The 15,322-nt window shown below is 40.5% G+C and overlaps 1 protein-coding gene across 3 annotated transcripts in view; it reads left to right on the top strand.

Moving 5' to 3' along the window:
* The window catches only part of LOC8041322 (sodium-coupled monocarboxylate transporter 2), a 58,806-nt gene extending 44,374 nt beyond the window's left edge, over positions 1-14,432 (top strand). For 2 of the 3 annotated variants that reach the window (XM_040216383.1, XM_040216384.1), the window contains exons 9-18: positions 719-848; positions 2,479-2,567; positions 4,217-4,326; positions 5,781-5,848; positions 7,389-7,475; positions 7,890-8,047; positions 8,420-8,523; positions 9,823-9,917; positions 14,000-14,068; positions 14,151-14,432. In XM_040216383.1, the coding sequence (XP_040072317.1) occupies positions 719-848; positions 2,479-2,567; positions 4,217-4,326; positions 5,781-5,848; positions 7,389-7,475; positions 7,890-8,047; positions 8,420-8,523; positions 9,823-9,917; positions 14,000-14,068; positions 14,151-14,177 (937 nt within the window). In that variant the 3' untranslated portion in view covers positions 14,178-14,432. The remainder of the gene's footprint in view (positions 1-718; positions 849-2,478; positions 2,568-4,216; positions 4,327-5,780; positions 5,849-7,388; positions 7,476-7,889; positions 8,048-8,419; positions 8,524-9,822; positions 9,918-13,999; positions 14,069-14,150) is intronic. The other variant, XM_040216385.3, reaches the window with a different exon arrangement.
* The last annotated feature ends 890 nt before the right edge of the window (positions 14,433-15,322 follow it).

The raw sequence follows: 15,322 nt of genomic DNA, 5'->3' as shown, positions 1-15,322 counted from the left end.
CAGGTGGAACCTACATCTAGGCTGCGCTGAATATTCTGATATGAATCTGATATACACTATGTATAAACTAGTCACGTAAAAAATTTCATTTTGCGTACATACACTACTACATCATGTACGTAACAAGACTTTACATATTTTAAAGGTGCAACAACTTAAATATTTTGAAACTACTACAGATATAATTATAGATTACTGTCCTGCCTAAAATTTAGAGCGTCAAAATATCACTCGTGAAACAGTCCCGACAAGATGCGAGTTCCTTTTTTTACCAAGGCAAACCACACGTTCTGTCGCATAACCTAGCCTTAGAAAGCAAACAGTGTTTATAAGCGTACTTAGAAATTACGTTTTTTTTCAATATTAGAGCATTGGACTATAAACTCCTCTATGAATACTACAGGAGCTTATAACAATAATAGCTAAAATGGTTTGCTTGATCGCTTCTTGAGTGCTACTTTTTGATTATTGGCACCCACAATAAAAAGAATGATCCTACCAACACTGTTTCTCCCAGCTTTCTGTGTAACCCCTCCCCTTGCCAGTCTGAGTGTTATCCATCATTGTGAACAGTAGCTGAACAGTTTGAAATAGAAAGTTCCTTAGTTTAGGGGTATTTCAATTTAAGGTCCTTTTTAACAACGCCTCATGCAGTTCTTTTAATGTTCTGAGTGTAATCTCAGGTGGACGTTTTCTAACCAACAACCTACACTTTCAGAATTGCGTGGATGGCTATTGCACTCAACATCTTTTACACATTTTGTATGAGTGGCATGGCGTTTGCGCTTGTGTACTGGTTTAGCGATTGCGATCCACTTCACTCTGGCTCAATCACCAGATTTGACGAGGTAGGTTTTATTTTTCATTCTCATTGCCTAAGCATTCTTTTAGCACATTGCAAGTTATAGTTTAGTGCACAAAATACTATCATCTAAAAAAGTTTCTTCCGTCTAATTCCCGCATAGAAGAAAGAGCCTTGAGAGTACTGAGATTTAGAGCAAGCCTAGGCTATAAGTTGACGCTTTAAAAGCATTCCCATCAAAAGTAATAAAACAAAATAATTAACTAACTTATAAATTCTTCTTTAAATGTATTTTTGTTCTCCTGAAGAGTTTATGACACTAATTATGCACAAGCGGTGAGATTATAAATTAATTATAAACAACTTAAATGCTAAAATGACGCATGAAATGTTTTTGCCGGCTCTAATCTTCAACTGGATCCCTCCGCACGCTGAAGTAGTTGGCACTTTCCTTTGCATCAAAGTAGCAACTATATAAGGGTGGTGATGTGGGTTAGTTGGTTCATACTGACGAAAAGGCAAACAGCCCACAGCAAACGGGGACTAAAGGAAGTGCAAACAGGACAAGCGCTGACTCGCAACTGAACTTTAATCACATGGAAACAAAACAAAGAAAACAGCTACCCCACCCGCGTCACATGATAAATTCACCACGTGTAAAAACAAAAACAAAAAAACAATATCTTTATTACTTAAGCTCGTTCACGTTTGACTTACGCCGTTGGGGCCTGCTTTGATAATTGCACGCGCCTCTAAAATTTCTCTGTTCACTCTGTCCCTTCCACAGCCAATAACCCCAGTCTTGCTGAAGATAGGTTTGCACCCACATTCATGGCAATGCAACGGCAGATGCCCCCCTACAGCCTACGTCGGTCAAACGGGCAGATACGTTAAATCACAGACTGCGGGAGCATGACTTGTCGTTGCGATCAGTGGTGGGTGCTGTATGGGGGCATCTGCCATTGCATTGTCATAGATGTGGGTGCAAACCTATTTTCAGCAAGGCTGGTATTATTGGCTATGGAAGGGACAGAGTGAAAAGAGAAATTTTAGAGGCGCATGCAATTATCAAAGCAGTTGCCAACTGCGTAAGTCAAACGTCACTGGGCTTAAGTAGTAAAGAGATTGTTTTTTTAAACACGTGGTGAATATATCATCTGACGCGGGCGAGGTTGCTGTTTTCTTTGTTTTGTTTCCATGTGATTAAAATTTAGTTGAGAGTCAGCGGTTGTCCTGTTTGTGCTTCCTTTAGTCCCCGTTTACTGTGCGCTGTTTGCCGTTTCGCTAGCAACTATAGTCGGCGACAGGTCAAGAACTAAGTGGAAGCTCCTCCCATCTCTCTCCAGTTTAGCAGAGCGAACGCTGGAGAGGAGGCGACCTCTCTCCAGCGTTCGCTCTGTTAAAGTGGAAAGGGGTGGGAGGAGCTTCCACATCGTTTTTGACCTATAACCGTCTATAGCATCTTTTAAGGTATTATTTTTGCGTTTGGTCTCTCTTCCTAGAAACTCTCTTTGAGTTTGCCTGACACCTCATAACTGTGCACACAAAAGAGCTTATATAAACTTTTGCTGTGAGCACAGATAATTCTCAATGCACGTGCAGTCATAATGTGTGAAATAGAAAGGTTGCTCCTTCTTTGATTGAAATGAACGCTAAAAAGCAGTGATTAATTTCAGCTACTTCCATACTACGTGAAGGAATACCTCAGCGACTTCCCGGGATTTTCAGGATTATTTCTCACAGGCGTCGTATGCGCTGCCACGAGGTAATTGAATGTTTTCGAAACTTAAGTTTGTGTCTAAAAAAAAGTCAAGTATCAAAACTTTATTGCGGCCTGAAACTAAAAAAAAAAAAAAAATTAACACCCGGATTCATTTCTTGCAAATACTTCAGTTGCTTTTACCACAACTTTGTTTAATAAATATCTGCTCCCGATAGATCTCTCCGTGAAGTACGCGGTTACATTGAGCTTGGTTACCACCAGTAAATATTTACATGAGCGAACTCATGTTTTATATGTCGCCTTAAAATATCAAACAGTCCTTGACTAGAGAAAGTGGTACAAGAAAAGACAAAAAATATTAACCCAATGGAACAAATCACTTGAGAAGTCACAAGGCTTGAATTTACCGTTTCAGTGATCTTGGCTTCCTTGAAAAAACAAAAAACAAAAAAAAAAACTCTAGCTTTCTGCGCTATCAGGAGGAAATACTAACAAGACAACCGCAGTCCTTACTGTTGAAGCTATGCTTTGTTTCACCTTGAAGTTCAGACACAGCCGACGCTACGAGCTGATGGGATCCCTCAGACAGCGTCAAAAGGGCAGCATCACGGTGCTCGTCATGTTTCTGTACGTGTTCAATTATCGCTAAACCAATCATAAATAGAAAATCCCCAGTCACTTGCGCTTTTCGCACTGCTTGATTAGTCACATTAGCTTATAGCGTCGGTTCTGTCTGAACTTGAAGGTGAAACAAAGTACAAGAGAAAATAAATTAGAGCTCTAATTTGTGATTAAAGTCAAATGTTTGAAACGCCTGAAAAAACATCCAAAAGTAGATCGGACAAGACCGCTGTACTGAAACAACTTGTCTTTCTTCTGTGTGTTTTGTCGCTTTGATGTTCCAGTTATAAAGCAACTAGCCCAGCTAGAACCGTTTTTTTTATGCAGCGATTATTTCTAGGTGTGCTCGTAACTTTTTAAACTGCAGTAGAACTTTGTTATCCTTCTCGCAAGGTGTTTGTGAATGGTGCGTTCAAAGCGGTATAGACCTTTTTCATGGCAAAAGCCACTAGGTGGTGTCCCAGTCTTTGACGTCCAAGAACTTCCGGATCATAAAAATGATGAACAAAACTCACCTTTATATGGCTGTTTAAAACATCGATGAAACGTTTAAGAACCGATTCTCCAGATGACTGCCAAAAGAGCGATTAATCGCGAGATCTGTTAAACGTTTTCGAATATTCTTGTAAACCAAATTGCCTCCTCCAAGGCGCTAGGTTGTAGAGCCGAAAGCCCTCGTTAAACTTTTAACTTTGTTGTCCGTGTAGCATTTACTATTTTTAGTACTGGTGACATAAGTAAGCTTGCCAGGCTTCTAAAGACTGAGCGACTTGAAGTCGTTTAGGACGCAAACAGCATTTTGTTTGGAAACAGCAAAAAAAGGTCTATGATTACCTGTATGCTGAAAAATTTGATGCACATTTCTATTTAAGCTGCAGAAAGCTTTCGTTTGGTACAAAATGCCAGCTACCTGAAAACAACAACAACCAAGAACTCATTTGTGCAACGACGTGCCAGGTTTTATCTTAGTTGCATTTGCTTGCCATCGTCTATCGTCTTTCATAATGTACTTCACATGGGTATAGTTACGCACAACATTAAAGTTATACTTTTTTCTTTTTTCATTCTAGCACCACTTCATCAATTATAAACTCAGAGGCGGCTGTATTCTACGTGGACGTGATTTCACCAGCAGTGAAGATGAGCGATAGAAAAGCCTCTTTGGTTGTAAAGCTATTAGGTATACCACAAACCTCACCAGTATATCATATTTGCTAAAGAAGCGGTAGTTTGTATACATATTAAATGTAACATATGTGGCTAACAAAGAGACAGTAAAAGTTTATATTTGTCACAGGCAGTTATTAGTATCCAAGCTATGCGGCTATGGATTAAGTTACTGATATGCATTAATGATGAATTTGGGAAATTATTCCCATGGTACGAAAAGTGCTTAGGAAATATCTAGATTATTTTCTATTGAGAAATGCCACAGCTAATTTAAGACGAGAGTTTCATAGTAAGAATACCGCTTGAAAAAAAAAAAAAACTGAAAACTTTATGCAGCTCTACCGGTGTCACCCGGAACACCGGGAGAATATAAAAGAAAAGAAAACACCAGATGATGAAAAGAAAAGCATTGATGCTGTGCTGTTCTCTTGCTTTAATTTTTGGATTGCAGTTGCAATTTGCAGGCGCTTATTTTTGCCTTTGATTCGGTTTTGTGCAACATGTTTTATGCAGTCATCTAGCCATTGGAACGGAACATAATTAGGTATAATTTTTATATAGCGAAATGTGTTTTATAGCGATGTACCGACAGCATGCATAGCATACGATCTTACGAGCACAGTTTTCCGCATCGAACATACTTTACTCTCAAGTTAAACCTAGTCAATATTTTCGGGCTAGTACTTATTCAGGAAGTCCATTAAAAAGGCACTTCCCAAAGACATTATACTTACTGCCCAAATATGACAAATATGGCACAAAATTTACTTTCCACAATTGTTCAACTCAATATTGACTCCACGGCAATAATTTTCGGTTTTGGATTCTAAAAAAATATTTTATGCTTGCGGGCTTGTTAAAAATAATATCTATTTAAAGAACAACGTCATATATAGTGCCCTTATAATATGTCATTTTCAAAAACAACCATTGGCTGGAAGAAGCGGAAAGAAGAGATACACCCTAGGCGTATATTCAATTCCCTGCATTTTCCTCTTTCGGCCTCGCAGCACTGAGAAATGGCGCAAATAATAAAGAGCTATAAAAACGAGTCGTGTTAAATACAATTGTATATGTGGTTGACGATACACAAACAGGTTGACTTGCGCCTGGCGTTCGTCCGGCCCACGCATGTAACGCACGAGCGCTCGGTGCACCAGCCTCGCCGGTGGTCAGAAGCTGAAGGTGCCGACCAGTCAATCAGTACATAACAGGTCGTGCTCTGCATAAATGATCCTTGTAAACGGCACCGCGTGTCAAAAATATTCCTCAACTAGGTTTGCCTTTTCTTTTTTTTCCATTCAGAAAAAAGTCATTTGATAAAATAAGTGTCCTGACCAGGCGTTTAAATTTTTAGGAAGCAGTGCTCTTATCTTGCAGATTTCTCTCATACTTTAAATTGTATAAAAACATCTTTCGACGCCGCTGCTGAAAAGTAACATACTAAACCTAATTTCTTTCTAGCATTTTCTTTTGGAACATTCATGACGGTTTACGGAGTCATCGTTCCTTACCTCGGATCCGCTGTTAGAGTAAGTGTTGGAGGGTGGAGGTTTTTAATTAACTCATTACGTGCATTACGACATCGTTAGAAGTCAAAATAAAAACAATTATTTTGTAGATGTTATGGGTTTTCCGGCAAGGCTCTAATATTCAAGTGCTAATAAGAATTTCCCCAACTATATCCTGATTTAATGCACATACTCATGAACCGATGAAAACATGGGAATCAAACTATTTGAATGGCACAAATCAAAGTACAACATGTAAGTCTTTACATTTCAGACATGACATGGCAATAAAATATATTATGTTACTATACCTCACCTTTTCTTGCAATCCGTTACACTGAACAGAGCAAATTTATACTAAATGTAATGCATTACAATTATTTGTTTATAAATGCAATCCATGCAATTACACTCGATAAAAAGGGGGTAGCGGTATCATTACAAACAATATTACGTATTTGAAATATCTAGTTTAATTGTACATATGCCGTCTTCCCAACAAATCGGCACAAAACGTGTTTATGTGTATATTTAAAAAAACACAGAGATAGTTTTTTGAAATAAGCAATACACTCGATTAAACCAACAACTTTTACACGTTAGTAGACCGGAGATGACCCGTATTACTGATACAACCAGCGTACCTCATATTGACAAGACTAGCTTGCACGAAAATTATCGAATATGTTGTCGGATTTCATTAAATATTATATTTATTTATACGTTTTTGCGGGTTGTTTCAACACAAATAATGTTACGATATATGGAAGACGGAAGCTAATCGCAGAAAACATGAAGCATCTAAAATATAAATTTGTTTAACATTGGAGTGTCTTGATATTTACAGCAGCGTGGACACCAGTAGAAGTTCTTAAAGGGGTCATGAAACGCTTTTCCAACTTTTTCCTGTTTCGCTTTCCTCCTCAACTCATAAATCGCGCATTCCACCAAACAGTTCAAGAAGGCGAAAAGAAGGGAGGCCCCTCTAGCTCGGAACCTGGTTTGTGTAATCCCCGGACACATCCATTCTCCCCCTAGAAGATTAGCCCGTCGCTCAAAACCCAGACAAAAGTTTCTTTCCCTAGCCCGTTCACCCCTAAGCTGACAGTGCTGTGGAAGCTACGTGCTCCTTGGGCTAACCACACTTTTGCCACGTAAGCGTGGCAAATGTGGCTGCAGAGAATGAAGTCAGGTGATGAAACGGAGGTGGCTGATTGGTCCGGCAAGCGCGTAGCTTCCACCACAATGTCAGCTTAGGGGTGACGGTACTAAATGAGGTCCGGTTTTGTGTGACGTCAGTTTGGACCCGATGACACGCTTTTGGGACCGCGGATGTATTCCCGTGAAAAGGCAGAGCGGTTACGAAGGGGAGAAGGAACGAAATAGTCCGCTGTGTTTTCAAAATTTCGCACTGAATGTCAGGCTTTTGACTTTTTACCTTTTTTCTTTTGGCCCACTGAACGATGTTCTATTAGTAAAATCCCAATCTCAAATGATTTATCCCAACCCAAAAATCGTTTCATGGGCCCTTTAACGAACCACTCCTTTATTAATATTGCAGGTTTTAATTATGTTTTACTCGTCGGTGGCGAGCCCCTTCGTTGCAATAGTACTCCTTGGATTTGTCTTTCCATGTGTTGGCAGAAAGGTATGATACTCTTTCACTTCTTGGCGCACACTGGGGCGCCCATATACTGCCGTGTAATACACTCGAAACAAACATTGCTGGCACTTTGTAAATCAGTTAAACCAATGAATATTGCGATTGGTTATGCGCCACATTTCTTATGCAATCAGGATTAACAAAAATATTGAAATCTTTTTGCTAAGGAAGCTGTGTATCCTTGAACCCGGTATGACACCGCTCGTCTATCATATCAGTCAAATAAATTAATGAAACACCAATAAACTTTCTGGCGAATCAAGGGGAAATATATTGCCCGAAGCTTCCAAGATTTTATGGTGTAATTCTCTAAGGTTAATATTCAAATTTTGCGCGGAGACGAAGTAGACAAAATGCGAACTGATTGCCCTCCTAATAATACGAAATAACTATCTGCAGGGCGCAGCCACTGCGATTTTATTTGCCACCGGAATCCAGTTCTGGCAAACAGCCGGAAAGTTTTATTATAACGTAAAGCCTCCCTGGATGCCAGTATCTATTGACGGATGTGTCAGTAACGTTACGAATGCAACAACTCAATTCATCGGATCCAATGAGTAAGTGAGCATTTTTATATTATTGGTTTGTCCACGCAAATTCGAAGGTTCATAAATGTTTCATAACATATTTTTAGGGCTCCAAGCAAACGATACTGTAATAAAACCATCACCTACAAGTAAAATTTCCTAAATTTTATGAGAAAGCACTAGGGGCCGACGATTTTGTCATTGAGGCAGTATTGTTGTCCTTTCCTTCCGCAAACCCGCTAAAATGAGCTAATAATTGTTCTCTGCTACGCCTTAGAGTAAGAAATAGATCCGAGCAAACGTTTTTATAGGTTTTTGAACACCTCTCTATAGCGTGCATCTTTTATACCTAATTAAAAATGTAAATTATGCTAATTATGGAATACAATTACTTTTTTACAGATTCGTCGGTATACCGTATTTCTACCAGGTTTCGGCATACTGGAGTGGTTTTATATCAGTCCTCTTCATGATTTTGGTTGGTGTGTCTGTGAGCTTAATTACAGGTACGCCTCACAGGTATTGGTCTTAGACGACAGCCGCTTGTCTTTATTTTTCAGCTTATTTCAATGTGTCAGTTTCTCAGGCAGTGACAATCACGAATTAATTATGAATATTTAAGTACTGATGTACCCGTTGATATTTTTTTGTATATTTGGAACTATTCATTAAAACTAGGTGGAACTTTCATTTCTTGTTCAGCAATTATAATATTACTCGACATATTAATAGAAAACGTGTAATAACGTTTAAATTCAGTCGGCATTATCAAGGTTTCCATTGATGAACTTCGTGACTGTTTTCACTGCCACTATATGTTTTCACAAAACACCATTTTTTATTGAGATAATCTTTGCTATGAGTCGCGTGGCATTTTGACCAAGTTCAAAAACAGTATGTTAGGTATAAAAGGATATGTGCATATTACAATATAATTAGATACCCTAAAAAAAGATTGAACAATACGGTAGTTATATAAAATGAATACAGTAAAACAAACGAGTCAGGTGGAATGAATACAGAATATAAGCACCGCTACTTCATTCCGGCGGATGGGTGCAGGTCCTGTCCCATGTGTATCTTTCTTGTGAGTCCTTGAGTTTTTTAGCCTCTAGTTCAATTATTTATTTATTTATTTATTTATTTACCCTCAAGGCCTGAGGCATTATAGAGGAGAGTGGATTACATTTCATAAGATAGTACAACATTGTGCAGTTATTAATAAAGACAAATAAGAGGCTCCTAATCATACAATGATAGCTAAAGCGTTCTGGAAAAGATTGTGGCCTTCGATGGCTGCCGTAGGTGCGGGAAGGCGATTCCACTCATCTGATGTGCGTGGGAAAAAGGAATGAAAAAAAGCGTTAGTTTTGCAGAGTGGAATTCCAACCTTGAAAGCATGATCCAACCTAGATGAGATATACTGGGGAGGCAAAATAAAATCGTGGCGCAGATATGGGTGATGAAAGGACTTGTAAAAGTCAAATTTGGGGTTTTACGTGCCAAACCGACGACGGGCATCCGGCACGCCCCAGCGGAGGACTTCGACGTGCAACCGAAAGATCCCCAGCCACCGTCAGATTGCGGGCACCTCGGCCGGGATTCGAACCCGCCACATGGGGATCCGTAGGCCGGCGCTCTCGCCTCGGAGCCACCGAGGCGGCTCAAAAGGACTTGTGAAATAGACATAGACGAAATAATATATTTAATAATATATAAGTATATTCCCACGGTATTTTTATCGTTTACTTTTGAAGCAATCTAGTACATTGAATGCCGTCACCTATACTAATTTTTGTTTACAGGCGAAGCTAAACTCTACAAAAGAAATCTTTCTTTGACTGGTGAGGCGTTTCTGAAGCTATGGATAAAGCTGAAATTAGTTACTCCTCCATCTGATGTAAGTGAATACGCATGCAGCTTTTTTATGTATTCTATAGTATATATTTCACTTGTTTCCAGTTCATAACCTGTCCTCCCGGATAGTCCTAGCCTGCTTCATAGTCCGCGCAATCCTATTAGGCAAAAGCAATGGTTTTTGGATCCGCAGCTCGAGTATGGCCCATATTTAATTTTTCTTTTTTTTACTGAGAAGTGACGTTTTGAGAGGAATATCTAGTAAATGCATAAAAGGTTCACGATGCAAAAATCAACTAGACATATACGTTGTAGGATTTTGGTTTGCTACTACCCGTCTCGAAAAATGATACAACGCTCTGGTTCAGCAACACGCAGTCATTTATTCACTTTTATCGCCAACACCACGACTCAAGAAGCCCTCGCGTACACGCTGCGACGGCCTTTTTTCAGCAGCGGTGCGCCGCTCGAGGGGTCTAAAGCAATATCATCCAGAACGCAAGGCCTGCGCGTTTCATCCTCTAAATGTTATTATCACTAGTGGATACACTCAGGGCCCCGTATGTGGCCCGGATGAGCGCCATCGTCTACTACATCGTCTGCTCCATTGTCCGCTCCACCGCCTGCTTCAGTGGTTTTCGTACAATATAGTGAAACAGACGCTCACTCCGAGTGTATATTCATAGCAGACGATGAAGTGAGAAGTTCATGTGGAGCGTCCAATGCATGCGTGAAAAATGCCTTGGCACTGCTGTGTCAAATGAGCACAGGTCTCATGGCGCAATACCTGCTTTTGCGTTCCCGATGGATGAACCACGAAGGAGACAGTGATTGCAAGCCCTTCCGAAGTACATTGTTGTGTCCCAACACTCAAAGGTGCGCATGTACATCGTGATGCGTATAGACGCTTTGCAGCAGCTGTGCATGAGCGCCGCCATAACCGACCTTCAAATTTTTGTTTCTAGTTCCTACGTTTACTTCATATCATCATGACCACAAAAGAATAAGTTTTTGCTATTTTGAATTCTAATATGTCCTTCTCCCCAGCATTGCCTTTTGTAAAGGCTCGGAAACGCCCGCTTCAGTGGCCTGGCACCTGGCTAAGACGATAGAAGGTCAGCAGCGGCGGCTGTAATCTAGCTCGTCTGCAAAGCGTCTATGTGCATATTCCGCCGTAGGTTTGAGAACTGCATCGCCCTACGTTACGACTGCTTATGTCAAATGCAATAGTGAATTACCGGGACAATCGTGTTTTATTTGGAGTATAGGAACCATATCAAGGAGTCGAGATATGACCGTAAATCACGTGGACATCCGCGTTCCGTACCAAGAGTTACAACCTATTAGATAAGTAGCTTGGTACGCGGAATGCGAAGCACAGATGTACCATTTCAAGCGTAAAATAACAGTAACGTAGGAACGGGGATAGTCACTCGCCGGCGCATTTTACGTAACGTAATAAAACGCGACTGTAAAAATAGTCATCCCCAACTTTCATTCCGGGACATGTGCAAGATGTTTGCCTATAACCTGGCTGGACATTTTACATTTCAACTCCAAAACCGATAAATAGTAACACAGGCGCTAGTGAATCGACACAGTTAACCGAACTTTCTCATTTTTGTTATTATTCAACAGAGTTAGTAGAACACGCTGCAACTAAACCTGTAACTGGGTTGAGGATTCTACTATTGTTTTAACGAGTCGAAGTGTAGTTGACTAGTGACGTCTAGATCGTAATTGTATTTTTTACTTTCTGTTTTGAAAAAAAAACTATTCCCACTAAATATTAGCTTTGACCGGTGCTTGAATCACAAACTCTTTCTTAGATTGCATTTAAAAGCAATGTAATTGAGATCGGTAGAAACATGAACAGCTTTGCAACCTCAATATTCAAGATATGTCAGTAGCACTTTTAATTATTCGATATTTGCTTGGCACATATTCGTCTTACGCATCTCCCCTGAACAGAACTAGCAGGGTAGCGTCTGACCAGTAACTGCTCTTTTTGCTTTGCTCATCGATCAGATAAAATATTTATTTGAAGAGTTACCCAGGTAACTCAAGCAGAAATGGCATAAAAATTTAAAATCCGGTTTCTTTATTAGGTCTGTGTAGCACTCTATGAACAAATATGAATCGTCGGATTAACAGAGGACAGTTACACCAGAACTTGATCTGTCCACCAGGACCTTCTTGACTAAACAGACTTTAGAAGCATGTTACACGTTTTTGCCTGCACCCGGAAAATATTTTGTCGCATACAACGTGAAAAGCCGTGCAAGTAGTACATTCGAGAAGCAGTCTTGAGTCTCGATTGTACCGGTGAATGCGTCACGGTCGTTTTGGTTACTGTGGACGCAACCGACGCAAATGTCTGAACCAGGTATTTGTGCCACAAGTTGAAGATTATGGCGTTATGCTAGCGCTTGAAACATTTTGAGTGCAAGAGTGCATGAGTTTCATAAAACGGAATAACTATTTGGAATCGCCGCCAAATCACCCGATAACAACACGAACGGCCACAAATTACTACGAAGTGCTCCCGGTCATGTTTTTACACATACCAGAACATGTCCAAATGCGTTCGCAGATTTAGCTGGAAGTGTAGTACCTAAGTCATTGTATTCCATGTTAAGAATGGCATACTTCATCGCCACATCGGCTTAAAGACAGACAAAAAACAGACGGTACATACCGTGTTGTAGAATTGGTCACGGCGTCTTCGTCGGCCGTACTAAGACGGGTGCCGCAAGCTTCAAATAGAATCGGCTGCTTCCAGAACTTGTCCTAAATATTATCAAAAACCCAGTCAGCAGTTTCCCACTACATAAGCAGCCCGGAAAACATACTGCTGCAACTGTGGAGTGCGGGCAAAAACCAAGCGACAGACGAAGAACAGACAACCTTCGTACTGCCAGTTTTGTGCTTATCGCTGTAACGTAGTTGTGACGTGGCCCATACTCTTGTCAGGCTTCAGCGTGTTTGCTGCTGGGGGCGGGTCGGGAATCACTAACTATGACGTCACGTGCAGGCCTTGTCTTTTAGGCGGTATTGTCTAAAACCCTTCGATGTGCTTGAGTTTGTCTTGCAAGCAGCCTCAAATGAGCCAGAGCACGAGGCTCGAGTCTCGAGCGGCCCTGGGAAGCTAATGGCGGCGCAGCACTGAATTCAGCGGCCTTTGGAAGCGAATGGCGGTGCAGCACCCGCTCGTGGCACGTGTCTTGCGCGTTTCCACAACAATGGTTGGCGGTACTTCTAAAAAACGCCTTAATCAAGGGGCTTTCCAGTGGCCAATGGCACTTGGCCCCCTTTTGTTGGAAATAACCATGGACGATTTAACATGCGCACAAGCTGGTTTAACGCTTTAGATCCCCAGGTTGCGCACAAAGTTACCACTCCAAAACCGTTAGAATATGAACAGTGTCGCGACGCACAACTCCTGACATAGGCAACGTTGTTTAATCGCAAAGCCACTGAAGGTTTTCCGCATCCTTTATTTGAATTCATTTATACATTTGCAAAAGCTTTAGTACCCCACTTAACAAATCGTAGCGTGTGAAAATGCGGTCTGAAAAAACGCTAGAAAGGTAAGAAGGTTCAGTGTACTCATTATCTTACAGAGTTCAAGAATATATCGGGTGACATCTCCTGACGCTTGGGCAGTTGCGTGGATTAAATTGATTATTGCAAAGGCGTCCTATAATTAAACATGGGGACTGCAGTACCCTACACATGACTGCGCTGTTCATAAAATTAAGGCGCACACCTCAAAGTCAGTTTCTATCCAACACCGTGATTCATTTGAAAAACTAAACAATGAACTTCCTGCAATTAGTTCAGCTAACGAGATAGGCGATTAGTAATAAACTGAAATTGTATTCTTAGATGCTAATAATACAGGGGAGAAGATTTCCCAAGTACTATTTGACTGTCACCTAAGATTCAACGCGATCTGCGCCCTCTCGGCGAGTGGTCTTCCGATGAACAAAAATTATCTTGATGCGCATTACTATTGAACCCTCTCTTAGTTTAGAGAAGTGTGTTACCAACTAAGCTAGCGTGTGTTTAGTCGTCAGTGGAGCAAGTGGATGCTAACAAACACGGGATCGACGCCCGGAGCAGGCGGATTTTTTTCAGCAGCACAGCAGTCGCCTGGTAGGCGCCACTAACGCAGCAATTGGGATTGAAGAGGTGAACTTATTCTTTGTGAAATCGCATTGCGGTCTCAGTAGCAGTGAGGATTCCTTTTGACTTTAGGATTGTCTAATTACAGACAGAGCATGCATGCACAAGGTTTTGAGAGCATGCCGGTCTCGTCGCATTCCATTCGTCCATGAGGACTTCGTCGTGGTGTTCTTCTTTATGCCAATGGGAGCAATGGGCCATCTTTGATATGTCGGTTTTCTCAAATGATTTTCGCTGTTGCTTTGGTTTGAATTCTGCTTATGCCACTTGAAGGGAGAAAGGGGCTCTGTCAAGCTGTTCTCGCAGATTTTTCCTCTTGTTTCTTCCTTTTATGTATCGAAATGGAAAATAAAGCTCGTTAATAATCTTCCATGTGGATTCTCATGACCGCTTCAAGACCAGGGTTGCCGTCCTCTGAAGAACATATTCTTTCCCACCAGTTCACAGGCGTCGTACGAAACTTTGCTGATCGCTTTTTCACGAGGTGGGCGAGGAAATAAAAATAAAACTTCAGCAAGGTTTAAAAATATTTTCGTACATTTTAGGAAGACGAAAGTATATAAATAAGCGCGTTCATTGTTTATAGCAAGTTAGGGTATTTTTTTGTATTCTGCCAAATAAAATATTTAATTAAATTAAGTAATGAACTTTTGAAAAATACAATTTAGAGCAAAAGTTCCAAAGACAGAGCGTCCACGGAAACATCCAATTCAGTGTTTTTTATCAAGAAACCCTAACACGGTTCTTTCGTCTGGACTTCAAAAAAACGCACTCAAATTATTGAGAAAAAAAAAAGACACGAAAAAACGCGACTCTGTCAGAAGTGCGCTATGCAGAATGCAGCCTAGTTTATTCAAGCCACGGCTGAGAGCACTGTAATACAAAGTGCGCAAGCGCAAAATCACGTGTTTATTTCGTAATTAACGGGCTTTTATCGAAGTCCTGAAAAAAAAAATACGTGTTAAGCTTTCTTGTTAAAAACTACTCAATTGGATGTTTCTGATGATGTTCTACAAGCTTGTCATTGGAACTTTCGCTCTAAATTCAATATTTCAAAAGTTCATTAATTATTATTGTTTAAATATTTATTGGGAAAATATAAAAAATAGCCTGACTTGCTCTAAACAGAGAACATGCTCATTTCTTTGGTTTCGTCGTCCTGAATTGAACCAAAACATTTTAAACCTTCGCTCAAGTAACGTGGAATACGCTGAGTATATATGGTTACGTTGATTATGGTATACGATATTTTGCAGTGAA

Source organism: Ixodes scapularis, unplaced genomic scaffold (assembly GCF_016920785.2).
Source record: "Ixodes scapularis isolate PalLabHiFi unplaced genomic scaffold, ASM1692078v2 PGA_scaffold0__279_contigs__length_252992795, whole genome shotgun sequence".
Taxonomy (NCBI): Eukaryota; Metazoa; Arthropoda; class Arachnida; order Ixodida; family Ixodidae; genus Ixodes; species Ixodes scapularis.
This window is presented reverse-complemented; position numbering and strand designations above follow the sequence as displayed.